We start from the raw sequence: 27,390 nt of genomic DNA, 5'->3' as shown, positions 1-27,390 counted from the left end.
GAAACGTTAAAGGCGTGGCTGTACGGTGGCTGCTGTATGGCGTCACGGCATGTGAGGCGCACACGTAAACCGGTGTTTCGGTTCTGTCGGCTTCAAATTTAAAGCCCGCAGCACATGACGTCACCTTTAAAACGGGGTCATCGACCGTGTTGGGGTTCGTTAACGGTGCGACACAACCTGCAAAGTTCTCGAAGTAGCTCTCCCTTTAGAATAAAGTGGATTTGACAGCTGTGAGATACAGATATAAAGAAATGCCAGGGCTTTTATTTTGTAGGTGTAACAGGATGTGGGATTATTAATCATCTACTTGACTTTCGTCCACGTTAATCAGGAAGTAGAGACATGTCCGCAGGAGAGGAGGGGATACTTACCAGAAGGAAGTGAGAGATAAACCTTAGTTCCTTCCCCACTCTCTCTCTGCTCCTGTCAGCGGTCACCGAGGGACTCCGTCTGGACGACCGTCTACGCTCCCACCGGGAAACTCGGTGAGCAGATTGACTCGTTTGCTCAGGTTAACTTTAGACTTGACTAAAGCTGTTCAGTCTGGTACATGATGACAGTGATAGACAAGAAATCACATGTCTGCTTTGAACGGTTGTTGTTTAATTTAGCACATTTAACCACTGAATTATGTTGAATTTTTTTGTTATTATTATTATTATTATTATTATTATTATTATTATTATTATTATTATTATTATTTAGCCTGGCCTCGAAGCCCGAACAGAACATCCTGTCTAACAGTGAAACCGGACAGACATGCATTTAAATGACATGTAGCTGCCTCCCTTCCCTGTGTTCGTGGCAGATGTTCGGAATTTAATTAAACCATAATCAATATTGCAAATGAGTAAGTTTCTGCCTGTTGAGACAAAATATGATCTATAAAAAAAAAAGAACAACTGTCAATAATGCAAAATAGTAAGTAATAAACCTGGGTACTAACATGTATATTGTCTTATGTGGTTTCACTGTAACCCTGCTGACGTGGGAGAGTCAGGGTGGGTCACCTGTTTGTCAGTAGCACTGAAAGGGTGTCAGGTGAGCAGTTGTCTGGTTTTGTCAGAGCGCAGTCGAAAGTCCTGACTGTAGGTTGTGTTTGACAGGTCCAGACGATGAAGGAGACGGTGCTGGTCACAGGTGGAGGTGGCTACATAGGGAGTCACTGCGTGGTGGAGCTCATTGAGGCGGGCTACCAGCCCGTGGTGGTCGATGACTTCAGCAACGCAGTCCGAGGTAAGAGCCCTCATGGCAAACACAGACTGCTAAAAACCTACAGCAGCCTAAATGTAATGCTAACGTGTGTGTGTGTGTGTGTGTGTGTGTGTGTGTGTGTTTTCTGAATTGAGGAGAAGGGGATGTGCCTGAGAGCATACGTAGGATAGAGAAGCTCCTGGACACCAGCATTGAGTTTCATGAACTCAACCTTCTGGACCGACCTGGACTGGAAAAACTCTTCAAAAGCGTGAGAGCCTGTTATTATTCTTAAAAACAAAGGGATGTCTACATTTTGGAGGCAGTAATCATTTTTAAACTAATATTGAATGAGTAGATAATTACTCTCAGGCATTCATTAAAGTGTTTTCTAAATCATCACCTGATCTACACTGGAGGCGAGAAACGCTGAGAGCCTGACGATAGGACACTCATAGGGTTCTTTCACCACAGCAGTGAGAGCGTGAGCCTATAACAACTGATATTCTGACAGAAAAGTCATCCGTGATGTCTGTGTAACTGAAGAAGACGACTGTACTGGATTGTTCCTCCGACTGTGTCGGCTTTGATTCATATAAACGAGTTATATCTACAATATTTGAAGGAAGAACTTCATTCCCGTGTAATCTGACACCATTTGTAGTACATAGATTATAATCTGGTGTGATTACATCAGTTTATAAAGCTCGTGGTCAAGTATCCCGTCTGTATGGCAGCATTCTTTCAGCGCCGTCATGCACTTCGCTGGTCTGAAGGCTGTTGGAGAGTCGGTGGAGCAGCCGCTACGCTACTACAGGGTCAACCTCACCGCCTCCATGAACCTGCTGGAGGTCAGTCCCCACTCGCATCTGCACGTGTGTGTTTGCTCTGATGGGATTTACACTCATTTTTAGTTTTGCGAGTGTGTTTGTATTAATATCGCATCCTTTGTGAAACCGTGCTACATAGCCCATCATACCCCGCCGACCTCCACGCGGGCGCTTAATCCTAAAGTGTGTGTGTGTGCTTCTTGTTGGCCTCTGACTGCTCGTGCGTGTGTGTCTGCATGTGCCAGGTGATGCAGGCTCACAGGGTACACAATCTGGTCTTCAGCAGCTCAGCCACAGTGTACGGAGACCCTCAAAGCCTGCCCATTGACGAGGAGCACCCTGTAGGCGGCTGCACCAACCCTTACGGCAAGACCAAGTACTTCATTGAGGAGATGATCAAGGATCACTGTAAAGCAGAGAAGGTAGGGATGAAGCTGCTGTCCCCATCTGTCCCAGTACATGATGTTGGGAAACTGGAGTTATTGTTAGTCCACCTGCAAATAGACCGTAAAAACACATCAGTGGGACTTACAAAGTTGGACTGACGTACCTGAATGATGCAGTTATGAACTGAAAGTACAAAGTACCGCAAAAACAACACACTTCTTAACAGGCGTGGAGACAAACGATGCCTTTTCAGCTTGAGGAGTTGTCAAGGACGCCACTTGCAAACATTAATTGGGGAACGAAACGCAAAATGTGAACCGGGAGAAAGTCTGAATCCAACCAGCCGTTAGGGAACATACCAGCACCTCCAATGAATAAATCAGTTCTTCCTCGTTGGTGTGTTCTGGGACAGCGACAGCAGCCAAATGGCCTCCACAGCCGCAACTTTGCGTGTAAACCCACTGACTGTCGGGTGTGTGTACGCAGGACTGGAACTCGGTGCTGCTGCGTTATTTCAACCCAATCGGAGCTCATTCCTCCGGTCTCATCGGAGAGGACCCTCAGGGTATCCCCAACAACCTGCTGCCTTATGTCGCACAGGTACATGAACACATCATCGCGCCGGTCACCGCACACGTTTGCAGTGCCTAACTGATGTGTCTCACAGGTTGCTGTCGGGAGGAGAAAGTGTCTCAGTGTGTTTGGGAACGACTATGACACACTCGACGGGACAGGTAACGGAGTTTTAGCTGCATTGCACGCGATAGTCTCATTTCACAATCAACCGTAAGATTTGGTTACAGGTGAATATTGTTGTGTGTCTCTTGCCAGGTGTGAGAGATTACATCCATGTTGTCGATTTGGCAAAGGGACACATAGCCGCTCTGAAGAGGCTGAAGGACAACTGTGGCTGCAAGGTACATTTCCCCCAAATTAAACCAGCAGTAAAGATGATATCATCCGTGTATGTGTTTATAGTCCGGCTCAGATTGCCGTGGAAAAACTTGGAGAAGTCATGGAATGTGAAAGCAGCCCTTTCCAGTCCTGAAAAGAATGAATTGAGCCAGAAAATTTTGGAAAAGTCACGAAAATTTGCCTCACAAATACCTACATATGAGAGTATATGTGATACCTGCATCTAATTCCTGCATCTTAGAGTCGATGTTGTTAAGATCAACTGGGAAAATCCTCTTTTGGTTCGTATTGATTCACTAAAATATGTTTTGTTCTGGTCAAGAAAGTTCTCCCTCACAAGCGGGAAAGGGTGGGAATGTTTTGGTTAAAAATGGCTATGAACTGTGTGTTGGTGTGCTCCGATGTGATGCTGGCTTTAGGTTTACAACCTTGGAACAGGAAGAGGCTACTCAGTTCTCCAGATGGTGAAAGCCATGGAGAAGGCATCAGGGAGAGAGGTGAGTTCCTCTCAGAGCCACATGAACCGTAGGCGCTTGTATCCTTTGAGAGTTGACAGTAAACATCATCCCGCCACTTGAAGACATTTGGCCTCATTCGTGATTTAATCTTATGCACCGATGGTCCTTTTCTTTTTTTTAGCCCTCAGTTTAGTCTTACAGACATCCTAATGGCAACTGCTAACTCTATGCTTCGCCTTTTGTGTACTACTAATAACTGTCAATCACAGGCTTTCAAAGACTTAAATATTACACGGAGTACACAATAAATGTCAGAGCAGGGGTTACAAGTAGCCATCAGGCTTTGCTTCCTGTCTGTAAGACTGAAGTGAGGGCTAATAATGTTCTGAGGTCTATAAGAACAAATATGTGCTTCAGAATATAAATGAGGCCCATTGACTGTAAAGATGGAATCTTATATGCATAAATGTGAAATTGCTCCTTTTTCCTTTGGTTGTTAAATAATGTGTCTCCCTCAATAGATCTCATACAAGATCGCCCCGCGTAGAGGAGGAGACATCGCGTCCTGCTACGCTGACCCTCGGCTGGCCGAGAAGGAGCTCGGCTGGAAGGCAAAATATGAGCTGGAAAGAATGTGTAAGGACGCAGCGTGATTTCGTGTCCAGCTCGGTGTGATTCTCCTCCAAAAACATGTATCATATAGAGCAGAGCTGCTTCCATTTGTCCTTTTTGGAGGGTTAAAATTTAAACAGTTTCATGTCTTTTGTCTGTGTACCACTGTCTCTGCCCGCCGGACCGAGTGCCACTGCCATCTGATCAAATCATTAAAAAAGTTATTGTTAGGGACGTACTAACGGCTATTTTTACCTCTCAAAACATTAAGCATTAATTTACTGTCTCATTTTTCAAATTTTTAAAAAATTTTGTATGAAAATTTAAAGTTTTACCACCACTGTGACTAATTAATGAATTATTTTGAATATTTTATCACCTTAATTCATATAAAAAGGATGGTTGAAATACTGCACAAACTTGTCAGTAAAACCCAGAGTATGTACAGTGTATCAAAAAATATATCAGATTGATGATTTTTCCTCTCTACCCATTTCCATGCAGGCGAGGACCTTTGGCGTTGGCAGTCGATGAACCCCACTGGGTTTTCCAACGGCACAACTTCCTGATACCACTCTTGTGGTGAAACCCTCTTTCTGAGCAGTGGGCCAAAGCACATCATTTTAAACATTGCATTTCATGTGGAAGTTGTTGGTTTTTTTTTGTCATTATTGTTGTCGTGTCTAAAATCCTGTTTAATCTATTTTTAATATCTCATTCGGATCCTCTGCTATTTAGATGAAATATGTAAAAAAAAAAAAAAAGTCTTCATCGATGTTGCTGTGTGATTTTTGCAATGCATCTTTTCTCTCATAATGTATTGTATAATTTGAGACATAATGATGGAAATAAATTAATTTTCTTACATAAGGAACCAGAGACTAGAAATATGTGTGTGTGTCTAATAAATGACAATTAGCTTCATTACTCCATGAAGAAAGCTAAATGTTTCGGTGATATCACTGTGCAAAACACACCAACAACTATTCAGAAAAAGGAAAAATTTATATATATATATATATATATATATATATATATATATATATATATATATATATATATATATATATATATATATATAATAAAATATATGCACACTTAAAAAGAGTTTCAATCTCACCAATGGCAGATTTAAGACTTGTGCAGGAAATTCTCTCACTACTGAGGCTTTTCAATAATGTTCTGCTTCTCCCGTGCATTTAAACGGGTGCTGGGGCTTTAAATGGCTCCTTGAACCCTCGGGCACCCAGTTAATAAACACCCACGTCAGCACAGTGCTCCAGTCGCTCTAACCGGGTTTCGGTCTTTAGGGCTGAGCAGGAAGTGGTGAGTGTGGACCCTGGACGAGGGGGAAAAAAAGAGCCAAGATAAAACGGATAAAACATGGATATGGTGGCGGACTTGGGGGTGAATAGACTCTACCGGGCACCGGGTGAATCGAGTCACCAGTGAGTATCGGTGGATGTTGTCACGGGGTGGGGGTGTTATCATGGCGTGGGGCGTAAGCGGGTCTTGCCGATTCCTCTCGCCTGGGAGAGAGTCACTGGGTTTGGGCAGCAGGCAAATCCTCCCCGCTGCTCGCTGCGCTCCGGACCTCCAGCGAGAAGTGGGGGTGGTCTTGAGGAATGAATACGGGCGTATTAGCTCGCTGTATCACCAGGCGGATGCTTTCTATCTATATATGTTTAGAGCAGCAGCCGCATGCTCTGCTGGAGGTTAGTGTCTATTTTTCTATTGTGTTGTTGGCTGGAGCCTGAAGTGGGCGTCGCTCCAGGGCTGCTCTGGTGCGCCGCTGCCCGCTTTTCTCTCGCAGGACTGCAGCACTCTCGTGTCGCTCTGTAGGTCTGACGGCTTGATTCGGCTCGGTTCTGGTGTTTGTCTCGGACATTGGGGGGCACGATGGTGTGTTTGCGGGCGGGTGTTGCTCGGGCGCTGCAGAGCCTGTCAGTCAGCATCGCGTAATTAATCATGAACGTGTTTACCGTGGAGGCGACATTTCGGTGGGTAAATAGGTTACCGGGAAATCTACTCTGGAAATGCAGCGAATTTGTTTCTCTTGACTCTTATTTTGCTGCCCCGTCGGTCGTGTGTGCTTGCTGTGTTTCACGCGCTTCCGTCAGGGGTGATTTCTTGGTTTTGTCACCCGATGCTCTCTGCCTGGTGTCGGGTGTAACCCAATAAAAGATGATTTGTGATTGAAAGCTCGTCCAGCCACTCACAGTGTAGAGTGAGGACATGAGGGCGGAGCTTCAGCTGGTCCACTGCAGGGACAAACGGGGTAATTGAGGCTTCATTGTTTTGACACTTGAAGTCAACAGATCATTCTGTGGAAGGATCATGTCATGAGGTGCCAGGATTCACACGCGTGATGGTTCCTCTTAAGCATAAATGATCTGTAACACGCAGCTCATGGATGTGTGTCTCCTGCAGGCAGCCCCAGAGGTGGTTCAACACTGCTGACATCACGGTGGCTCACCAGAGCAACCTGCTGAAGCAGCTCAACCAGCAGCGGCGCCAGGAGCTCTTCTGTGACTGCAGCGTGCTGGTGGAGGGTCAGCTCTTCAGGGCCCACCGGAATGTCTTGTTCGCCAGCAGTGGCTACTTTCGCATGCTGCTGTCCCAGGGGCCCGAGGGGCTGTCCGAGTCTGTCAATGCCACCTTCGATGTCTTCACCCCCGAGACGTTCACCGTCATCCTGGATTTCATCTATTCTGGCCAGCTGGACCTGTCCAGCCACAACGTGATCGAGGTGATGTCAGCGGCCAGTTACCTGCAGATGAATAATGTCATCAACTACTGCAAGAACTTCATCAAATCCTCGCTGGACATCAGTGTGAAAGATGAAGATAGCGACCGCTGCCTCAGCCTGTCAGAGACCTGCAGCTTCACCAGCGGGGCTGGAGAGGAGGCAGCAGAGCGTCAGCAGCAAGGCCCCTGTTCCGTCAGCCCACCACCAGCGCTTTGGACCCGGGACAACTCCAGATCCCAGTCTAGCTTCATGGGGAAAGACCTGGACCAGGATATTTCAAGCTCAGCCTTGAAGACTAACCCAAGCAGCCCTGCTAATGAGCTCAACACAGAGTCAGAGGACCTGCAGGACCCTCAGGACCCTCTGTACACTTTGCCTGGATCTGACCGCCGGCGAGGTAAAAGTGCATCTAAGAGGAGGGCGCCAAACAGCACTCGCTCGAACCAGCATGAAGACCTGGATATGCAGGAGGCTAGAACTCAGAAGGCTGAGAAGGCTGAGGAGCTGTACGCCACCCTGCCGCCCATCGTTGGTGTTATTGGACATTTTAATAAAGGTGAGAGAAATGCAGGTCAATATTTCCTTCACTTTTAAAATAGTAGAGAAGAGAGTTCCATCATGGTGGTGATGTCCAGGGAATAAACCCAAATGTTGTCCTTCTCCAGACTCCAACCCCATCATGCGCTTCAAATGTCCCTTCTGCACACACACGGTGAAGAGGAAGGCTGACTTGAAGCGTCACCTGCGCTGTCACACCGGGGAGAGGCCGTACCCCTGTCAGGCTTGCAATAAACGTTTTACCCGCCTGGAACACCTTCGCAGCCATTTTGAGACGGTAGGTACAATTACAAGTACGGGGGGATGGCGTCATCGTGTGATCGTAACCACTTGCTCACTTCTATGCATCAGTTAATACATCACACAGAACTTTTAATGCATTTTCTGTCAAATCGTTCACTCCTTGTTTGTATCCAGATCCATCAAGCCAGGAAGCTGGTGTGCAGGAAGTGTAAGTGTCAGGTGACCGAAGACACAGGTCATGTGGTATGTGAGGGCACACGGCGCTTCCGCATGTGCACCACGTGTATCCAGGAAGTGGGCTGCGACAGTATCCCCATGGACGGTCTTGAAGTGACCAATGAGGGGCCGGCTCTCTTACTGGGTGTGGACGGGGAGGAGGAAGAGGACAGCAAGAGGACCTGGATGGTAACCGATGATGACGACCTGGCAGAAGACTCGGGGGCTGACCTCATCATCCAGCAAGTGGATGACAGTGACGAGGAGCTGCAGTGAAATGGGACCAAAAAGTGCGTGCACGTTTGTACAGCTATTCTTATGAGGACAGATTTGAGGTTAAACCATCTTAGTGAGGACATTTTGGTCAGTCCTGGAGAGGGACAAAGGAATGCATTATACCGATGAATGTCCTCTCTAAGAAAGCTGTGCAAACGTGCGTATGTATGGGTGTGCGTGCTGAGCCATGCGCAAATATTGACTGTGTGTGAGTGTCAAAGCCATGCAAGAGAATGTATGAATAAAATATGCGCTCCACTGATGTAAATACACACATTTATGATACATTAGTTGTTCTGTTAGTTTATTGCAACAGTTTAATCATTCATTTCAAAGAGACTGTTGACCTTTGTGACAAATCTGCTTTCTGTTTTGCTTCATAGATATGCAGTATCCAAAGCATGCATATTCAGTGTTCCTTTGCCTTGATTATCGTTATATAACAACTCTTATATTTATACATCTTTTCCATGTGCATGAAAAAGATACCTTTGCTTCCTTTTCTCTGATTTTATGAAAGTTGGCATCAAGGACCAGAAGGGAAAGTCAAGAGCAGATTCTCTCCAGTGTCTCACTGCTGCTGCAGTGCTCTTTATGTCTGAGTATGATATGCAGTACGATGTAAAACCAATTATAATTTATTGCTTTTTTTTAACTTTTGGACACAGTAAAGATATTTTTCTAGATTTCCATGCCTTTGCCTCTCATCCTGAGGAATCAGACAACAGACATGTCCTTGTTTTCTAGTTTTTCTGTTTATTTGTTTTGTGTTTAAGTTAAATAAGTTAAAGTGTGCTGTTTTTTTTGATTAAATTTTTTAATATTTGAACAAGAAATGCACAAGTTGACTGGATAGGTCAGTTTTAAGAGCAAAATCTTACCACATTTGCCCTTAGCCCCCATCTACCTGCCATACATCAAAGAGACCACCCTAAAAATACCTTCAAAAATGACCAAAGTTGAAGTTGATGCATCATATAACCCTGATGATTTTAAGTAGTTTGTAGATGTATCTTTTAACTAATATCTTGGAGGAAAATAGTACCAATGAATGGCATAATTAAAGATGATGTTCACCTTAAAAATCAAAATTTTTATGGTGTCTATATGGAAAAAAAAAAACTACTAGAATGGCATCTTTAAAAAGTAACATTTTGAACCAGATGCTCAAAATCTAATCGCAATTTCACAGTAAGATTACAATTAAAAGATAAATGCTTCTGATGAGTTTCTGCAGCAACAAAAGCAAAAACCCATCTGGCAACATGTTGCTGCGTTGGGAAAGTGTTTGAAATTAATTTGTTCCAGTTAATATTCTCTTGATTCACGGATTCCCTACTAACTGTAAACTCTGGCCGCTAGATGGCGCATGCGCTCTGCTCAGTCAACTAAAGAGCACAAGATCGTAAGAGGACGGCGTGACGTCATTCCTGGGGGTTGGACTAACATGGCGGCTGTTATGAGGCTTGTCAACAGAAGCACTTTAAACTCAGCGATGGGTCAGCAGTTCCTGGCGTTCAGCTCCGCAGCGAAGACCACACCAGTGAGTTTTGGTGTACTCTTACTCTCCAGCTTGTTTGTAGTTTGTGTTGTTGAAGCGAAGCTGACATGAGCGCCTGTACGCTAACTGTTAGCATCCTGCACGGCTAGCCTCGATGTGTCCCTGTACCAATGATTCGGATTCACTCCAGACTTAACGAGTTTGCCACTTCCATCTTAAAACGTATTACTCTGTGAGACATGAAATGTGTGTGTTTTTTGTAGGCTGGCCTCAGGGCGGGTCGAGCTCTTCCTGAAAAGGTGAAAGTAGTGGAGGTGGGACCTAGAGATGGACTTCAGAATGAAAAGGTAAAAATAAATATACATGTGGCTAATTAGGTTTCTCAGCAGCTGTTCCAGTAAACACGTGTCTCTGCTTAAAGGACACACTGCTTCTAAAAGACAGCGTGAACCATGTCGTTAGCAGGTGCGTGGCTCAGGTGTTATGAACTCAGGTGAAACTCACGTCAAACATCCTCCCCGTCTTGTTTTGCTGCTTCCCCCTTCAGACCATTGTCCCAACAGAGACCAAAATTCACTTGATTGACTTGTTGTCAGAGTCGGGGCTGTCAGTCGTAGAAGCCACCAGCTTTGTCTCACCCAAGTGGGTTCCACAGGTGAGTTTCTATTCTAATGGTAATGCAAATTAGCAGCACCCCCCCCCCCCCCCCCAAGTGTAAAGATGCAAGTTTCTTGCTTTCTTCAAACATCAGATGGCTGACCAGGTGGAGGTGATGAAGGGGATCAGCAGAAAACCTGGAGTATCTTACCCGGTCCTCACTCCTAACCTCAAGGGCTTCCAGGCCGCTGTAAGCACTGGAATCATCCAACATGCTTTCCCATCAGCCCCTTATTGTTTACAGTGTCTTATACTGTAGGGCATGGGTATAAATATTCACCAAAAATGGCTCTTCCTCGCTCCTACTTACCACAGGTGAAGGCAGGCGCCTCAGAGGTAGCCATATTTGGTGCTGCATCTGAGCTCTTCAGTAAGAAGAACATAAACTGCTCCGTGGATGAGAGTTTACAGCGCTTTGACGAGGTTATGAAAGCAGCTAAAGAGGCCGGTGTGCCGGTCAGAGGGTAAGATTAGCAGCCTGCTTGGGACTTTAAACAAACTTTTAAATCACCTGAATTACAGTGTCGGACCTATTTATGTATATAATTGTATCGGCCCTACAGCTATGTGTCCTGTGTTCTCGGCTGCCCCTACGAAGGCAAGGTAGCGCCGGAGAAAGTTGCACATGTGAGTTCTTGCGTCCGGAAATATAGTCAGCAAATCTTCACACAATGAAAAGAACCTGGTCTAATTCTGTCCTGCAGGTAGCGAGGCGTTTGTACTCCATGGGCTGCTATGAGATTTCCCTCGGCGACACCATAGGAGTGGGGACCCCAGGTAGCATGAGTGAAATGCTGGAGGCGGTGACCAGAGAGGTGCCAGTCAACGCCCTGGCAGTGCACTGCCATGATACCTATGGCCAAGCCCTCGCTAACATCCTGGTGGCCTTGCAGGTCAGACCTGGTTACAGTGTTTTTGTTCTTTTTTTTATTTTTATTTTTGGTACAACTACAATCTTCTAGTGCAGCATTTCAGGAGTGTCATGTGTGCAGATGGGAGTCAGTGTGGTGGACTCTTCAGTAGCTGGACTGGGTGGCTGTCCCTACGCCCAGGGGGCTTCTGGGAATGTCGCTACTGAGGATGTCGTCTATATGCTTCATGGACTTGGCATTCAGACGGTAAGAAGCTTGAACTCCAGCTGTTACCTCCACTGGAACATCAGGCACTATTTTATTGTAGTATTTTTTGGGGGGCGGGTTTTCTTTTTTTTCTTTTTTTTTTGCACAATGTGGGTGAGAGTTGAACCTGACTGTCTCCCTCTCAGGGTGTGGATCTCTCAAAGCTGATGGATGCCGGGGCTTTCATCTGTCGAAGCCTCAACAGGAAAAGCAGCTCTAAAGTGGCGCTGGCCACCTGCAAACTGTAGCTGCACCCTCACCACCCACCTGAAACCATCAGTTCCTCCCATGGAAATTGTAGCTTGATTCATCATCCACTGATATGAGAATATTACTTTGATATGTAGATGATGCTGTCAGAGTTGAACCCTGGGTTTCTAAAATTCACTGTATGATAGCGCAGCTGGAACAGTGCCTTAATCTAAGTCAGCCTCTGTCTGGGCCATACCTGTAGTGGTTCTGGTTCAGGTGTTTTCACTCCCTGAATAATGGAGCAAACTCTTCCTGTACCCATGTCCAAGCAGAGGTGGATAAATATACTGTTGATGTCCGCAAAGACAGAATCAGTAATAAGTTAAGAGACGGGATGTCACATCCAGAAAATCCGAATCACTTGACTTCATGCACAGATCGGAATGAAGGCGCCGATCCAGACTCTATTTCATAGCTTGGGCTGGACATTTGGACACGCTGGCGATCCACACACAGTTCTAAAACATTTCTCTGGAATACAATCAAAGCTCCGGGCTTGCTCTCGTTATCAAGAAGTGCTGTGTGGTTTACTGACAGCCTCTTGGTGAGACGTTAACAATCGTAACAAAACTATTAAAGAAGAAGGCTCTGGTATTTGCGTGTGTTTTAGTATCTCTCTCTTTTTGCCGTGATCGCTGTCCTGAAATGATCTTTCCCGGGACGTAATCAGTCGGAGCAGACTTTTATGAATTGTGCATGCTTGCGAAAGAAATGATGGATGTGATTCTTCTTTTTTTGTTGTTCTTTAAGTGTAGAATTTATTTCCGTATTTATTTCAAAATGCCTTCTGAATGTAAATATCAAACTGGATAGTGAATTTTTAAAATAAACACTTATTTCACTACGTTTCTCATACAATTTGTGATGAATCTACTGGGAACGAACGGAATTTAAAAGACTGCAGGCTGCTGTGTTTAGAGCTCTGAAAATTGGGTAAAAACTGATTTGGAGCAAGCACCGATCCCACAAGGAAGTTAAAGTAAGACTTGCCCCTTTTTTATTTTTAAAAGTTCATTTTTCCGTTTCTCGAGGAAGATGCAGGATAAATAAAATTGTCTTTGTTTGCTGCACCTTGGAGGAACCTGACTGACAAGTCTGACCAGTGGACTGAGATTCTTCACCGCAGCCTCCGCACTCCCAACAATCCTAAACCTACAGCGTGGTGTCACAGAAACGCCGTGTCATGATGATTCGCTAGCTAGTTCACATGAGCAGACACCAGTTAGTCTATTGGTCGAGGGATTGCGAGTAGAGGAATCGTAATCATGAGTCAGCAGCAGTGGAAAATTCATTCGTACGTCATTCAGGGCGATTAGTTACCGCATGTAAAGCTTTTCTTAATGGACCACATTTGAGATCGGTGTCAAAAAGTATCCCGTAATCATAAGTGCAATAAATTTAATTTTTAATATATATAAAAAATTACATTTATAAACAAATAGTGCAGTAAAATACACCTGACATTTCCACTGAGGAGGATGAGTGACTGCAAACAACGTGATAATTCAATGAATGATCTGATAGTCCAGCGCCCTGCTGCTGTGTAGCTGGCACACACACACACACACACACACACATACACACACTGAATTAAACAGCAGCATTCCTTTGGTCTGATTTAAATCAACAGCTGTCCTGGCTGAGGAGACGCTGTGTACAAGCGCGTCAAAACACTGGCGATTTACTTTGTCTGCATGCAGCACGAGACCAAGTGTATATGCCTGCTGAAGAAACAGATCAATGATCCGCACTTAATCACTGTAATCCACTGGATCTGAGCAAATATACACAATAAAACTTTTTTTTTTTTTTAGGCCAGTTTGTACACCTTCAAGTTTTACCCAGACATTACTGTGTCCTCTCCAATGCTTGACATTCTGGATCGACTCAGGTCCTGTTTAAAGGGGGGGCGGGTCATCAAAATGCGAAGATATGATGATGATTTCCCTTTAAATAAAAGCGATCACTGAAATGTACAAGTGAGGACAGAGTTCCCTGTAGACACAGGTAGGGAGGGGTAATACCTCCGCCAGGTGTGTCCCCGCTGAGTGTTTCTTTCCATCCCCTCCTGTGTCAAACATCCAATGACAAGAAAGGCAGAGAAATATTAGTGGAATGTTCTGATATGGGTGAGGGGGCGACGAGGCACAAAGACCTTTACTGTGTTCCAAAAGAAACCAACATATGATGAAGAAATCAATTCGCCTCTCGCTGACTTGTAAATATTGAGGATGTTGACTTGGAAACCTAAGAGTTGTAGGTGTGGACACGGGGACCCACAGGATGAATCCAGTGCTGATGACTCAGTTTCCAGGGTCTGACACATACTCGCTCATAGTTCAGAGTCGGCCTGCGTTGCTGATTTTCTCATGTTCAGTCTGATTTCTGTTGTTGTTGTGTTTTGTTTTTTTGCTCATTATGCAATCGACAAATTTGGCGCAGAGGCCCGAATCTTTTCCTCAAGCTTGAGTCCGGACGGTCTGTAGGCAGACTTGTACGCGCTCTTGAAGGATGGAGGCTTCTCCTTCAGGTCCTGCTTGGATGAAGACAGGTTGCAGTGGTTGAAGGCGTCGTCGTCGTCCTCGCGCACAACCACGGTGCGATTCCGCCTCTTCATCTTGTTCGCAATCCGCACAATTCGCTTTGAGATCAGATAAATGATCTCACAGATGTTGAGGATGATGCAGAGGGCGGACGCTCCGACCATGAAGTAGGTGAAGACCTTCTTCTCGGTGGGGTGGCCTATGTAGCAATCCACTACGTTGGGGCAAGGTGCCACCTCACACTTGACCAGCCTCGGCAGGTAGAAGCTGTCGTACACGTAGTGCAGCAGGTAGAGGAAGGCCACCTCGATGCCTGTCTTCACAAAGAGGCTTATCAGATAGGTCCACCATAAGCCGCCATGTTTCTTACCCGTGTTGTTGTACAGCTTGGCGTTTTCGCCGTGCTTGGCTCTGTACTTGCGCTCCCGGTCATCGCGGTAGGCCACATGCATAACCACCATGAAGGATGGACAGGTAATAAAGATCAGCTGCAGTGCCCACAGGCGGATGTGGGAAATGGGGAAGTAATAGTCGTAGCAGACGTTGGCACAGCCAGGCTGCTTGGTGTTACAGTCAAAGTCCTTCTGCTCGTCCCCCCACACTCGCTCAGCCGCCACCACGTACACCATCACCCTGAACACAAACACCACGGAGAGCCATATGCGCCCAAACGCCGTGGAGTATTTATTGACCCCACTGAGGAGGGCTTGGAAGGTCTTCCAGTCCATGTCCTTGGCTGTCTGTCAAATGTGTCCTCTGGAAGTCGTTCCTTACCGGTTGGGGCTCTCACTGAAACCTGGACGTGACAGAATAAAGAATGAATAAACATGCTCGCATTGGCTTGGTGTGAACATGAGGGAGAAGGTCCAAGCGACATCAGGTGACTTGAATTCCTCATAACTTCACACTCTTAAATCAGTCATTTATCCTCCAGAGTTGACTTCAAGTAAAAACAACTCACACAAGTCTCATATATCAACCCTGCTTGAGAGGCTAACAATAACACAGACTTCAGTCACACACAAGTGAATAGGACAATTCCCTACTTTTGAGCTAATATTTATTTTATAAGATAAAAGTACACGTGAATTGAGGGGACATTTTAATGTGTAAAAAGCCTCTATCACAGGCCAGCCTCTCACGCACAGGCCCTGCGTTGCTTGCTTGTCACTGTTCTGGTATGTTTGGCTCTCTACCAGCATTTGACCACAATAAACGACGGTTTAAAAAAAAAAACATTAAAAGTTAAGGAGATGAACACGGAACATATGAAAAGACGCGTTTCCATTTAGCCACACCGCGGACAGAACATCCAAGGCGCATTAGAAGGACAGTTCAACTTACCAGAAGACGACTTAATCGATTTCAAGTCCAAAAGAAAACCGGTAAATACGTTTCCAACTTCTTTCACGATACATTTAATGTCGATTTACTCCTTCAACGCATTAGGTTCGGCTCCTCTCGACAGGTAAAGGAGCGCGGCGGACTAGAGAAATGCGCTTGTGGGTGTGGTTACAGACGAAAAACTGGAGCTGCCCAGATGTGTGAGCTCTTTTCCTCCCTCGCTCCCTCCCTCACCTCGGTTCCTCTTCTCCCTCTCACTCCCTCTCTCTCTCTCTCTCTCACACACACACACACACACACTCTTTATTCTTTACAGAGTCCCGAAGATGAAAAGTGTTGGAGACATGCTCATTTGCAGCTTTAGTGGGCCAAGAGAGTGTGTGTGTGTGTGTGTGTGTGTGTGTGTGTGTGTGTGTGTGTGTGTGTGTGTGTGTGTGATAACCAGGAGTCCCTGTGACAACACCTCCACACACTCCATAAGACTTATTAAAGGTTTGTTTTATGCTTATTAAAACGTAGTTTGGTGGGAAATACGCTTGTGTTTATTATTTTGTTCCCTGTTACCAGGAACAATTCTGTCCTCTTGTCCTAACCTGTGTGAGTGCTTCAGTATACCCACGGGACACACCCTAAGGTGAATGTAGGTGTGCATTCCTTCAGTCTGTTCATTAAGAAGCTTCCAAAACTTGTTGGAGTGGTGAGCGTAAGGCAATACTGAGGGTGAAGTATGGGGGGCGATGAAAATGGTGGATAAGGAAGTCATTTTCATTCAAATGAGACATATAGTTGCTTCATTTTGAGTTTTCTTAGGTGTTTCACTTCCCTGTTCCTTCATAGTTTTCATGGTTTGTTTTAAAGTCACGTAATACCACAAAATGTTCCAGCTATCGTGTTTGCTCCTTCCCTTTCATAGCGCTTCTCAGATAACATCGTTGCAATTCATGGGCTCCCAGAGCTCCCAAGTTCATTGTTATACTACAAACGTTTGACTCCTCTGTACCGTCGTCCACCATCAACTTACTTTTGTTTCTGTACATAAAGCTCTGTAAGGGAGACAGCTGATTAGAAGCAGCATATCCAGGCGAATTCTCTGGATGCTTAAAAGTCTAAAACCCCAAATCCCTGGGGAGCCACTGACCGATTATCCTGTTTTGTCACAAGGGGACGACAACAGAAAAGTCTGCCTCAAATATTCAACTGTACTGGCTTTTGAAGGAGAAATAAAGGTGTGTTAATGAACAATAAAACTAAGGGCAAACACCAAAAGAAGATGTTAATTTAAAACGAGGAATGGGCACCGTAAAATAGCATTAGCTTATAACCAAGAGCGCTAACCAGAAGATAATGTTAGCTTAGAAGTAAGAACGATAACTAAACGATAACGTTAGCTTATACCAAAGAACAATAACCAAAAGAAAAGGTTAGCTTATACCTAAGAACAATAACCAAGAGAAAAGGTTACCTTAGAACTAAGAATAATAATGAATAATATTAAAAGATAACATTAGCTTATAACTGAGAATGAAAACTAAACAAATAATGTTAACTGGGAACTAATAAGAGACACCAAAGTATTTGTTTAGCTTACAAACTTAGAACAGTCATCAATATTTAATATTAGCTTCTTAAATCTTTTCTTTCCACTGACTTTGTTCAACTCGTGTTTATCCACAATCCAAATGTAATCAAGGGATTACATTTGGGCTGCTAGTTAGCTTAGCATAATGAATGGCAGCGGATGGGAACTGCTAGCATAACTCTGTCACATATCAGATAGATAAGGTTCAGGATCTTGGTTTGTTTCGAAGTTATCATACTCTTATCTACTCTTATTAAGTCAGCCATGATAATTAGCAGCAGTTGCTCTTCCAGTCGTCAAATATTGAGTTAGCCAAAGTTTTGAGGTGCTGCATTAAATCACTGCATCCTGGAGAATATAGTTCCCACTGTCTGGTTCTAAAATTACAGTTTATTGTAATTTGAAATAGTATTTTCATCGCGAATATTATGCACAGACCTAGTTCTATTAGGGCAGACGAAGATTGTTTTGGAGAAATGTGTATTTGATCACATTTGACAGAGGTATGCTAACCTGCCCTCCCACTTTCATTCTTTGCACTAACTAGTGGTCAGCCATTGTTTTAGGGTTCAAGCTCCTTCATGCATGCACAGACAGGAGAATGGAATCAGTCTTCTTGTCTGGCTCCAGAGGGGATAGACAGTACTTGTATTTCCTGGAAAGCTGGCATGTTCTTCTTGCCATAACTGTTCCAGGGCTTGCCCATGCTTACTTACAGGTGTCTTCTTTCATATTCTATTGCACACAAATGACTTGCTCTGATGTCACTGCTCTCAGTTCAAGTCTGGTCATGTAATTTCAACATCACGCAAAATGTCTTGCTGTATCCCTCAGGCCGGCAAATGCGGCATACGTCAGAGACGACGATGAAGCGTTCTCCTTGAGCATCATCGAGTTGTACCTCTAACCTCCAGGGATGTGATGAAATTGTTGACATGAGACGGATTTAAAAAAAAAAAAATTAAAAATAAAACTTCTTCATAAGTCTATTTTACCTGTTCTTCTCATATGTCACAAAATATCATACTCATATTTTGAGATGTGGCCCAAAAAAATTTTTTTTGGGGTGTAGACACAAATATAAATGGAAGTTTTTGAAATCTTTGGAGCACATTTTCCCCTTTTGGCAAATACACAAAATAAAAGAATGTGTCAAACACTTCACCTCAAAGTCTTGCAGCTTTGAGGTAAAACTCGCAGAATATTGTCAGAAGTATCATGTGTTGGAAAGTCGGTTACAGCAGAGACGTTTGTGAATATCACGTCACTTTACACGCACATCTCGGGCGACTGAGGAGACAAATATTTGGATGCGAAACAGGAGGAGTCCTGAAGACGTTACTCGTTGGCCCCAGATGAAAACTGGTCCAGGCAGTCTGCTGGGACACACCTGGAGGAATGTAAACCCCGTGACTCAACCTCTGCCAGATGCAAGTCCCGACAGGATGAACGTACACAGACGGAACAAACAACACTGTGGGTGCTGTGGGAGGAAGAGCACGAAGTGGAGAAAGCCGGGTGAAGAGGAGCGATAATATCAGAGAAGAGCTGGGAGGGTCTCCTAATGAGTCGGGCTGTCAACGCGTTTCAAGATCCACCCAAGTTGTGGTTTGAGTAAACAAGAGAACAAACAGAACTGAAGCTCGCTCGTGTACAGAGGGTACAATATTTTAGAGAGCATAAATCCTGTTGACGAATAAGTCTGACAGGATCTAAATGGAAGCAGATTTTCCTCCTGTTCTTGTCCCAGCCCTGCCATAAACTTGTCTTTCCTGAATCAGCCTCCCTTGTATCCTTGTAGTTCCCACTGGAGCGGAAGTAGATGTTGATGAAAGCATTCACGAACTCAATTTCCTGAGCTCTCTTTATTTGTTTTGGGCAGCACAACAGTATTCACTTCCATGGTACTGAGGTGGCAGCACAACAGTATTCACTTCCATGGTACTGAGGTGGCAGCACAGCTCCTGCCTTTTTGTCACACAACCTCTTGTACTCGACTACATTTACTGCAGTGTAAATACAGCAATCATCTATTCAGAGGCCGTACATGGGCCGACAGATTCCTGCGATGGGTGGACCGACACGTCAGCCAGGATGAATCAAGTTGAGGGGAGGGTGACTCCTCCTCTTCCCTACTCAAAGTACCGCGCGGCCCCAAACAGTGAGGGCGCTGCTCCTAGCAACACAGCAACTCGAAACGCCGAGGAGGGAAACACATGGAAAAAGATAGAGGTAATTACCAGCGACATTATGCTGGTATAGTTCCTCTATGCTTCCACATGCAATATAGGATGGACTCGTTTGAAAACAGGTATCTTTAATGAATAATATTAACATATTTGGGGGCACGCTGCCCCATCAATGCAGAAACCAAACAAAAACATACACAACAGCAACCTGTTGATAAATTACATTCAGCATTCACAAAGGGAACAATCAGATAAGCTGTCCAGGCCACACACACATGTACATTTGAGTGACGGCAGTTTTGGTGAAAACACCCTGAGGTTTGGCAGTCAGCAGAAGGAAATTCTGACACAGATAACCACATGTTTTAGTTAAACCGTGCCCTCCAAACCCCGCCATGAGTCATGCCATTGACCTCAAGGCTAAATCTGATGCCGCGCTGCATAAACTTGCCGTTTTTCCACGCAGGGATTTCATCTGTGAGTACTCAACAAGAAGCAAATTCCAGATAAGTGACACATCACATGGCGAGCTGAATGTTTTAGTCAGGATTGTTTGGCCGCCTTCAATCTCAAATCCTCCGCGAGAGAAAAAAGTGCCTTCCGCTGCAGTTCAGTTTTTGAGCAAACTCAACAGGCCTGCAGATGAGTCTTTGGAGGACATGGCTGCAAAGTCTGAACAGACGCTTCACTTTCTCTCTCTCAAGATATGGCGACGCTGTACGCCGGAGCGGGTGTTTCAGGCATGTTTTTTCCGGTCGTCTTTAGAGAGTTTGACTCCATCAAGTTGCTTCCGCTGGACAGTTTGTTGGTCATGATGTGGTGAGAGTGATGGACCGCCATGAAAATCTCCCGGCAGCGTTTGCCGACCAAGTAGAGGATTTCAAAAAAAGAGAGCAGGATGCAGGCCAGGCTGGTTACCACCATGAAGATGGTGAAGATCCTCTTCTCCGTGGGCCGGGCGATGAAGCAGTCGACCTTGTTGGGACAGGGCTTCTGCTCACACTTGAGGAGTGACGGGTAGTCGTAGCCCTCGTAGATGTGGTAGAGGAGGTAGACAAACGTGGCGTCTACACCTATTTTAAAGACCAGCGTGAGGACGTAGGTCCACCACAGACCTCCGCGCTTCTTTCCGGTGTCCTTGTAAAGACGCCGGCAGTTCTCGCCGTATTTGAGGCGGTTTTTGCGTTCCCTGTCCTCCCTGTAGGCCACATGCATGACCACCAGGAGGGAGGGACAGGTGACGAAGATGAGCTGCAGCGCCCACAGCCGGATGTGGGACACGGGGAAGAAGTGATCAAAGCAGACGTTGTGGCAGCCAGGCTGAATTGTGTTGCATTTGAAGTCTTTCTGCTCGTCACCCCAAACTTTCTCTGCTGCCACCACAAACACCATCACCCTGAAGAGGAAAACGATGGAGAGCCACACTCGGCCGAAGGCAGTGGAGTACTTGTTCACCCCGCTGAGGAGGCCCTGGAGGAACGCCCAATTCATGTCAACGTTCGGTCACACTTCCTGCTGATGAAAGACGAAAAAAAAACAAAAAAAACGTTTCAGCTGGAATGTCACAGACTAGTAGTCTCAGGTATCCACCAGCCTGAGACCCAGGAGACACAACTCACAGAAATGTACGGAGCCCAGATGCGGCCAAAAAAGAGAAGAATGAGAGTGGAGAAAAATGATTGTGTCCATAAGGTTTAAAATTGTTCACTCAATTCAGTTCTTCTGAGGCCATACAATAATAAATAAATAAGTCTTTGCAGTCCACAAGATCAATCTTGTTCTCTCAGTTCAATCATTTCGAGGCCATAATAATCATAAGTAGTTCCTTTGTGGGAACAAGTTCAATCTTGTAGCTTCACCACAACAAAATCGGAGGAGCAAGGTTTTACGTAATGACCTCCAAATAACAAAATTGAGGAAACATGTTTAGTCTTAAAACCTCAAAATACTGAAAATGAAGCAAAAGCTGTATCTCGTGGCCTCAGAATCACTAAATGAACAGATCAATTTATAGTGCGTGGCCTTAAAATAACTAAATTGAAGGAACAGGTTAAATCTTTTGGCTTCAAAATAATGAAATTGAAGGAGAAGCCAAATTTCCTGGCCTCAAAATTATGAAAATGAGGGGACAAATGAAGTCAAGTGGCCACAAGATCTCTCCTACCTCCACCCCCACGGCCACACCAGGGCTCCGTAGGTCGGTTAGCCCGGACTTGATCCCTGTACAGCTAAGCATGAATGAACTGGGAGTGCCTTCGATCTTTCTTATGACTCGTTCGGCTCTTAAAAGTTTGTTTCTGGTTTGCTGAAGTGTCGCGGATCACTTCCCAACATCTGGCTAAGCGCCTTCAACTGTCTATTTTTTTCCTTTTTTTTAACACTTCTTCGAACTTGTCAGGTTCAAAACTAAAAACGCCCTAAATCCAAATCGAAGTTTCGTCACCGTGCCGATTTATTATCACACATTTGAAAGCGGGTACTTACAGTTTTTTCGGCGCTGGCGCTGCGGCTCTGTGTCGGAGGAAGGAGGAACAGGCTTTGGATGAAGCTCACGGCGGAGAATCTCAGCGGGGCGGAGGGGAGTGGAAGGGGGGTGGAGTTGTTGGCCTGTCCCTCTCCTTCGAGGACCCGACCTGCTCAGGTGTGGACCGTCTCACTCACACACGGGAGGGGGGAGAGGGACGCTGTCGAGTCGATTTTCGCGGCGGGCAGCGGGATCGTGCATTCTAGTCCTAGTTGGGGGGGCAGAGGTCCTCCCCCCCCCCCCCACCCCCCCATCATTTTGATGACGGGACGGATCATTTTGATAGTTTTTTTTTATATTGTTTGTTTATTGGAAAAATATTGTTTTTTGCAGCAAAAAAAGGGGGAGGGGCATTTTCCCGATGTTTTTGTTGATATACCCAGACACAGGATGGTCATAACAGCAATCAATAGAGGCGTGGTCACGTGACAAGGTGTGTCGTCTCATTCTGTGGACGCACAAATGGAAGTAAACCGGTGCGGTCACGTGACCCTTTAACCCCCCCCCCCTTTTTACACAAAAACAATCTTCCCTTTAAAATATTTTGTTTTTCCTTCTTTATGTAAATATATTGATGTTACTGTTTGTTTTTTTCTAATTTCATATTTTTTTTATTTATATTATCCTCTCCTTCTCCCTGTAAATGCTGCTGCAACTATGGAAATTTCCCCAGTGTGGGATCAATAAAGTATTCCTGTCAAAAGTGTTATCAATATGCAGCCATGATGTGATTGTACACGTTTAAAACAACAATCAGGAGGGAGACGGAATTGTACAAAGTGATAACTGGGGTTCTTTATTTAAAAAGGGTGTTTAGGGAAGTATTTACACAGCAGAAGATTTCTATTCAAACTCCAGAGAGGACCATGAATGGTCCTTACTTTCACAGAGGTAGAACACACGCGCGCGCGCACACACACACACACACACACACACACACACACACACACACACACACACACACACTCCATTTTATCTAGACGTATTCTCCACAGTCTGAGATGATGACTTTCTGCTTGGGCTTGCCGTCTTTTGCTCCTTGAGCCTGCATCAAGGAAACAGATTAACGTGTCAGACGGGGAGAATCAACCCTGTGAAAAGAACGATATTTCTGTCCAACTGTCATTATTTGACAACAGTTGAAGAATTTACTTTTTTTATTTTTTTATTTAACCTGTAAAAATCTATCATGACGTTCTCTTCTCCACCGGTAAACTGACAGGTTCTGATTCTGCATCAGGTCCATGTATAATCTATAATATAGAGCCCACAAATGGGCCCAAACAACCTGAAGCAGAACATAAATCTGAGTCACACATTTCGAGCTTGTAAACCAAATACTCGCGCTGCAAAACCGAGTCTGAATGGCTGAAAAATTGAATTTGTTTGTTTTGAAGCTTCATCTCAACTGTTCTCCATCCTCACAATTCAAAATGACTTGCTTTAACACACCTGGTCGCTGAGGAAGAGGAATCGACACAAAAGCTGGTCTACCTGGCATGAATCATAATTTCTCAAAGTGACGAACAAGTATGATTAAGAACTGCAGGGCAATAAGTCAAGAATGTTCCCAGGCTTGTTACTAAATACTTGACAGTGACTGAAATGTTTGGTTTCGTACATGAAACATAGATTTATATATCATTACATTATTACCTCCATTGCTCGGAGCACATCCATCCCCTCCACCAGCTCTCCAAACACTACATGTTTGCCGTCCAGCCAGTCTGTTTTGTCAGTGGTGATGAAGAACTGGGAGCCGTTTGTGTTCGGCCCTGAGTTGGCCATGGACAGCTGCCCTGTGAGCACCAGAGACGGCGTTTAGCGGCGAATCCCCTGGAACCTGTAGCTGAACACCAACCGTGAGAAACCACACGCTCCTCAGGGAGCTACTCACCCGGGGCCGTGTGTTTCAAGACAAAGTTTTCATCATCAAACTTGCGTCCGTAAATGGATTTGCCACCGGTGCCGTTGTGGTTGGTGAAGTCGCCTCCTTGGCACATAAATTGGGGGATGATGCGATGAAAGCTGCTCCCCTTGAAACCAAAACCCTTCTCATGTGTGCACAAGCAGCGGAAGTTCTCTGCAGGTTATATAATTTATACAAACATTGTTTTGAATTTTGCGCACAACTAATACATATTTCAGGGATAGATGAGAGGGTGAAGAGCAGCGCACGGACCTGCAGTCATGGGGACGATGTCAGCCCGCAGCAGGAAGCGAAGTCTCCCTGCTGGCTTGTTGCCGATCTTAATATCCATGTAGACCTGAGGGTTGACTCGTCTCTTTTTAGCAGAGGGCTCGGCCTGCAGGTACAAATCATTCCCAGTCACTACCTGGCTCCGTGTCTGATGTCAGCTGTACCGACACACTCGGTGGGAAGCCGTCTCACCTCTTGTGCAGCAGTGTTTGCCATTTCCACCGCCGCCGCCTCGCCCTCAGCCTCCTCTGCTGTCTTTCCAGAGAACTTCTTCAGCCAGTCATCGTCAGACCAAACTGTAGGAAAGACAGAGCTAAGATCAGAACCAGGCTTTATGTCACCAACCCTAAAAAAAAACCCTCCTCTGTGACTTCATCCTTCACCAGGTCGAGATGAGCCTTCTTTGATCCTCATGGGCTTGGCGATGTTGACTCGCACGGTCCGTCCAAAGAGCTCGGACTCGTTCTGATGGAGAAACAGAACCACGACAAACGATGGTACAGAAGCAGAGGGAGAAATTCTTGGACAGGTTTTTAAACCTTGAAGGCTTTTCACAACAAGAACGACAACGATCAGTACTAACAACGATGGCGGTGAAGATATCGATGAAATCAATTTTAGTACTGATGATGGGATGAATGACAGCCAATCAAAACAAACAAATTTACAGGAACTCACTACTGTCCGTTCCATTTGATAAACATACTAAATGCTTAATGTAATATCAGGCTGCTAACTGCACACAAACTGCACATAAAAATATAATTTTTAATGATAGGCACCGCCAAACAGCCATTGGCAGTGATGGAATCGCTGAGCTTCATTTTGTCCTTGCTGACGTCCACTTAAATGATCGCTGTGACGTGAAACTGATGCTGACTCACACGGAAGTAGGAATAACATAATAACAAATAAAGACAACATGTCCGGTAACACTGTTAGTGAGCAGTTAGCAGAATGTCGCTAACTGACATCCCTCGCCAGGGAGAACAGATCATCTACGGCCATTTTCCCGGGACATAATGAACGCGCTGCCCTCGCTCGCCATCGTCGATGACAAAACGTGATGGATGAACACACTCATCATTGTTGGTGCGTTTACTGTCCGTGCATCACTTACCATGTTATCAATAGCTGCAGCTGCGTCCTACAGAGGGAGACAAGTGGCATGAAGTGGTGGTGCACATTATTACTACTGTAAATGCAACAGGACACCAATAAAAGACATTCATCTGAGCTTGAGTATTTCATCACCTCTGCACAGATATACAAGCAGCTTATTTAACTAACAGAAGTAATATCAAATTCTTGCAGCTGCATCAGCAGAATAATATGAATGGCCTTACCTCTGCAAGCTCAAACTCAATGAACGCAAATCCTCTGTGCTTCTCTGAAAGTGGGGACACATTGATAAAGCTTAATCTTTCGCTCCTCAAAAGGTTTTTTTTTTAAACGAACAAAAACTAAAAACACAATCATTGAAAAACTTCTCTGTCGCACCTGTTTCATAGTCTAGCGGTATCTGGATGTCCGTGATGTCTCCAAACGGGATGAAAGCAGCGTGTAACACCTTCTCGTCCACTTCCTCCGCCAGACCACCTTCAAGACAGACGCAGCACAGAGAATTAGCAAGTAAACACAAGACACACCTGGCAAGTAACAATTGCTCGGACCGGCAGTAGCTTTCTGTTACATACTTGTACAAAAAATATCTTTACATCAAGATCACATACTCTAGGGTTACGTGGAAAGCTGCGCCAAGTTTTAAATGTTTGAGCCTGCGCATTGATGCCGTCTGTCGGCTTCTCATCATACGAAGCGGCTTCAGCCACATTCGCCAACCCTAACCCGTTTAATTACGTCTACGCAGATACTTTGACAGAAAAAACGACGTAGAAAATTTTGGCTTCATCTACAGAAAAATACAAACCGCACCAAGTTAAGTGTGTAAGAACATACCAACATAGAGCACTCGTTTGCTTGCCGCCATATTGGATTTAACCCTTCAACTTTGACCTCAGCGCTGATTGGTGGAGAGAAATTAAAACCCGCCTCTCTGGAGTGCCGCCTTTGGGCGCCCTCTAGCGGTTATTGGAGAAAATGCTTTCAGAGTTATATTACAATTTAGTAAAAAAAAGACTATTATAACCTCTTCTTTCAAAAACATCCCAAACCATAATATGATGATAATAATGATAATAATAATAATATCATCATTTGTTTTAATTTAATAAAACACAATTTTTATGAAACCTTCAGCATGCATTGTTAGCTTGTATTTGGCTGTTTTCATCGTCACACAGTGAATATAAGGAACCCATCATGTTATTAGCAGCACCTTTGCTTCTCTCACGGTGTCAGGACACTATTTCTGTTGCAAAAGGTTAAATAATTACATTATTTTAGCCCATTCTAATCAAGAATAGGGAGATAAATGATGTAAAAGTAGTGTAACAATAACTCCTAATATCAACATATATAGTCTTGAAAGGGGCTGCTCGGTGGTGCAGTGGTCAGCACTGTCGCCTCACAGCAAGAAGGTTCCGAGTTTGAGTCCCAGCTCAGGCACGGGATCTTTCTGTGTGGAGTCTGCATGTTCTCCCTGTTCCTGTGTGGGTTCTCTCTGGTACTCCAGCTTCCTCCCACAGTCCAAAGACATCAAGAGGGGACGAGGCTGATTGAATACTCTAAATTGACCGTAGGTATGATTGTGAGTGTGAATGGTTGTTCGTCTCTCTATGTTGGCCCTGCGATGGACTGGCGAACCCCATCTCTTGCCCGTTGACGCTGGGATAGGCTCCAGCCCCCCCTTGATGTAGGAATAAGCGGAAGACAATGGATAGTCTTGAAAGGTTTTGTGGTTGCCCAATTGTAAAAATCTTGCCCACTTTGCTAACAGCTGTTGAGAATATAGATCAAAAGGGTTTTTTTCAAAACTTTGACAGTTACTCTGCACGAACGCTGCCCAAAGTTGGGCCCAGGGGCCAAATTTGACCTGCAACATGTGAAAATAGACAAAGAAATAATGACAACAGACCTACAAGA

General features: G+C 44.9%; 6 protein-coding genes across 7 annotated transcripts; 3 read left to right on the top strand and 3 right to left on the bottom strand.

Moving 5' to 3' along the window:
* The first annotated feature begins 328 nt into the window (after positions 1–328).
* gale (UDP-galactose-4-epimerase) lies at positions 329–5,277 on the top strand. 2 transcript variants are annotated; one of them, XM_086182297.1, is made up of 11 exons: positions 329–485; positions 1,107–1,236; positions 1,353–1,465; positions 1,932–2,045; positions 2,270–2,446; positions 2,898–3,011; positions 3,079–3,145; positions 3,243–3,328; positions 3,746–3,823; positions 4,306–4,420; positions 4,901–5,277. In XM_086182297.1, exons 2-11 carry the CDS (start codon positions 1,116–1,118, stop codon positions 4,963–4,965), a joined length of 1,050 nt encoding a protein of 349 aa, XP_086038423.1. In that variant the 5' UTR covers positions 329–485; positions 1,107–1,115; the 3' UTR covers positions 4,966–5,277. The 2 variants fall into 2 exon arrangements, with proteins under 2 accessions (XP_086038423.1, XP_086038422.1); XM_086182296.1 differs by having other exon boundaries at positions 1,350–1,465.
* A 415-nt stretch (positions 5,278–5,692) lies between these two features.
* zbtb8a (zinc finger and BTB domain containing 8A) lies at positions 5,693–9,566 on the top strand. Its single transcript, XM_086182151.1, has 4 exons — positions 5,693–5,844; positions 6,827–7,701; positions 7,811–7,980; positions 8,121–9,566. Exons 1-4 carry the CDS (start codon positions 5,780–5,782, stop codon positions 8,436–8,438), a joined length of 1,428 nt encoding a protein of 475 aa, XP_086038277.1. The 5' UTR covers positions 5,693–5,779; the 3' UTR covers positions 8,439–9,566.
* A 249-nt stretch (positions 9,567–9,815) lies between these two features.
* hmgcl (3-hydroxy-3-methylglutaryl-CoA lyase) lies at positions 9,816–12,810 on the top strand. Its single transcript, XM_086182152.1, has 9 exons — positions 9,816–9,981; positions 10,203–10,286; positions 10,487–10,594; positions 10,691–10,786; positions 10,912–11,060; positions 11,160–11,223; positions 11,301–11,489; positions 11,589–11,714; positions 11,861–12,810. Exons 1-9 carry the CDS (start codon positions 9,886–9,888, stop codon positions 11,960–11,962), a joined length of 1,014 nt encoding a protein of 337 aa, XP_086038278.1. The 5' UTR covers positions 9,816–9,885; the 3' UTR covers positions 11,963–12,810.
* Positions 12,811–16,061, bottom strand: gjb3 (gap junction protein beta 3). Its single transcript, XM_086182153.1, has 2 exons — positions 15,854–16,061; positions 12,811–15,305 (listed from the first exon to the last, which is right to left on the bottom strand). The coding sequence occupies exon 2, from the start codon at positions 15,235–15,237 to the stop codon at positions 14,383–14,385; it is 855 nt and encodes a 284-aa protein (XP_086038279.1). The 5' UTR covers positions 15,238–15,305; positions 15,854–16,061; the 3' UTR covers positions 12,811–14,382.
* A 3,304-nt stretch (positions 16,062–19,365) lies between these two features.
* gjb10 (gap junction protein beta 10) lies at positions 19,366–22,299 on the bottom strand. Its single transcript, XM_086181895.1, has 2 exons — positions 22,106–22,299; positions 19,366–21,136 (listed from the first exon to the last, which is right to left on the bottom strand). The coding sequence occupies exon 2, from the start codon at positions 21,110–21,112 to the stop codon at positions 20,321–20,323; it is 792 nt and encodes a 263-aa protein (XP_086038021.1). The 5' UTR covers positions 21,113–21,136; positions 22,106–22,299; the 3' UTR covers positions 19,366–20,320.
* Positions 22,300–22,923: 624 nt separating this feature from the next.
* ppie (peptidylprolyl isomerase E (cyclophilin E)) lies at positions 22,924–26,358 on the bottom strand. Its single transcript, XM_086183762.1, has 10 exons — positions 26,305–26,358; positions 25,846–25,944; positions 25,692–25,735; positions 25,466–25,492; positions 24,729–24,810; positions 24,538–24,641; positions 24,334–24,451; positions 24,043–24,234; positions 23,802–23,944; positions 22,924–23,190 (listed from the first exon to the last, which is right to left on the bottom strand). Exons 1-10 carry the CDS (start codon positions 26,333–26,335, stop codon positions 23,122–23,124), a joined length of 909 nt encoding a protein of 302 aa, XP_086039888.1. The 5' UTR covers positions 26,336–26,358; the 3' UTR covers positions 22,924–23,121.
* Between the last annotated feature and the right edge of the window lie 1,032 nt (positions 26,359–27,390).

The sequence above is a fragment of the Aulostomus chinensis genome, chromosome 17 (assembly GCF_037954235.1).
Source record: "Aulostomus chinensis isolate RoL2024-O1b breed Wild chromosome 17, RoL_Achi_v1.0, whole genome shotgun sequence".
NCBI classification, from domain to species: Eukaryota; Metazoa; Chordata; class Actinopteri; order Syngnathiformes; family Aulostomidae; genus Aulostomus; species Aulostomus chinensis.
The sequence above is the reverse complement of the archived record's forward strand: the minus strand, read 5'-3'. Positions and strand labels throughout refer to the sequence as shown.

Bases quoted from the DNA above. Each gene is read 5' to 3' on its own strand.
- gale (XM_086182296.1), top strand. From the start codon at position 1,116: ATGAAGGAGACGGTGCTGGTCACAGGTGGAGGTGGCTACATAGGGAGT. The intron at 2,046-2,269 runs GTCAGTCCCCAC...TGCATGTGCCAG, and splicing joins CCTCCATGAACCTGCTGGAG to GTGATGCAGGCTCACAGGGT. The intron at 3,824-4,305 runs GTGAGTTCCTCT...CTCCCTCAATAG, and splicing joins AGAAGGCATCAGGGAGAGAG to ATCTCATACAAGATCGCCCC.
- zbtb8a (XM_086182151.1), top strand. From the start codon at position 5,780: ATGGATATGGTGGCGGACTTGGGGGTGAATAGACTCTACCGGGCACCG. The intron at 5,845-6,826 runs GTGAGTATCGGT...TGTCTCCTGCAG, and splicing joins CCGGGTGAATCGAGTCACCA to GCAGCCCCAGAGGTGGTTCA. The intron at 7,702-7,810 runs GTGAGAGAAATG...GTCCTTCTCCAG, and splicing joins TATTGGACATTTTAATAAAG to ACTCCAACCCCATCATGCGC.
- hmgcl (XM_086182152.1), top strand. From the start codon at position 9,886: ATGGCGGCTGTTATGAGGCTTGTCAACAGAAGCACTTTAAACTCAGCG. The intron at 9,982-10,202 runs GTGAGTTTTGGT...TGTTTTTTGTAG, and splicing joins CCGCAGCGAAGACCACACCA to GCTGGCCTCAGGGCGGGTCG. The intron at 11,490-11,588 runs GTCAGACCTGGT...TCATGTGTGCAG, and splicing joins ACATCCTGGTGGCCTTGCAG to ATGGGAGTCAGTGTGGTGGA.
- gjb3 (XM_086182153.1), bottom strand. From the start codon at position 15,237: ATGGACTGGAAGACCTTCCAAGCCCTCCTCAGTGGGGTCAATAAATAC.
- gjb10 (XM_086181895.1), bottom strand. From the start codon at position 21,112: ATGAATTGGGCGTTCCTCCAGGGCCTCCTCAGCGGGGTGAACAAGTAC.
- ppie (XM_086183762.1), bottom strand. From the start codon at position 26,335: ATGGCGGCAAGCAAACGAGTGCTCTATGTTG. The intron at 24,452-24,537 runs GTGAGACGGCTT...TTGTACCTGCAG, and splicing joins CAAACACTGCTGCACAAGAG to GCCGAGCCCTCTGCTAAAAA. The intron at 23,191-23,801 runs GTAATAATGTAA...TCCTTGATGCAG, and splicing joins ATGTGCTCCGAGCAATGGAG to GCTCAAGGAGCAAAAGACGG.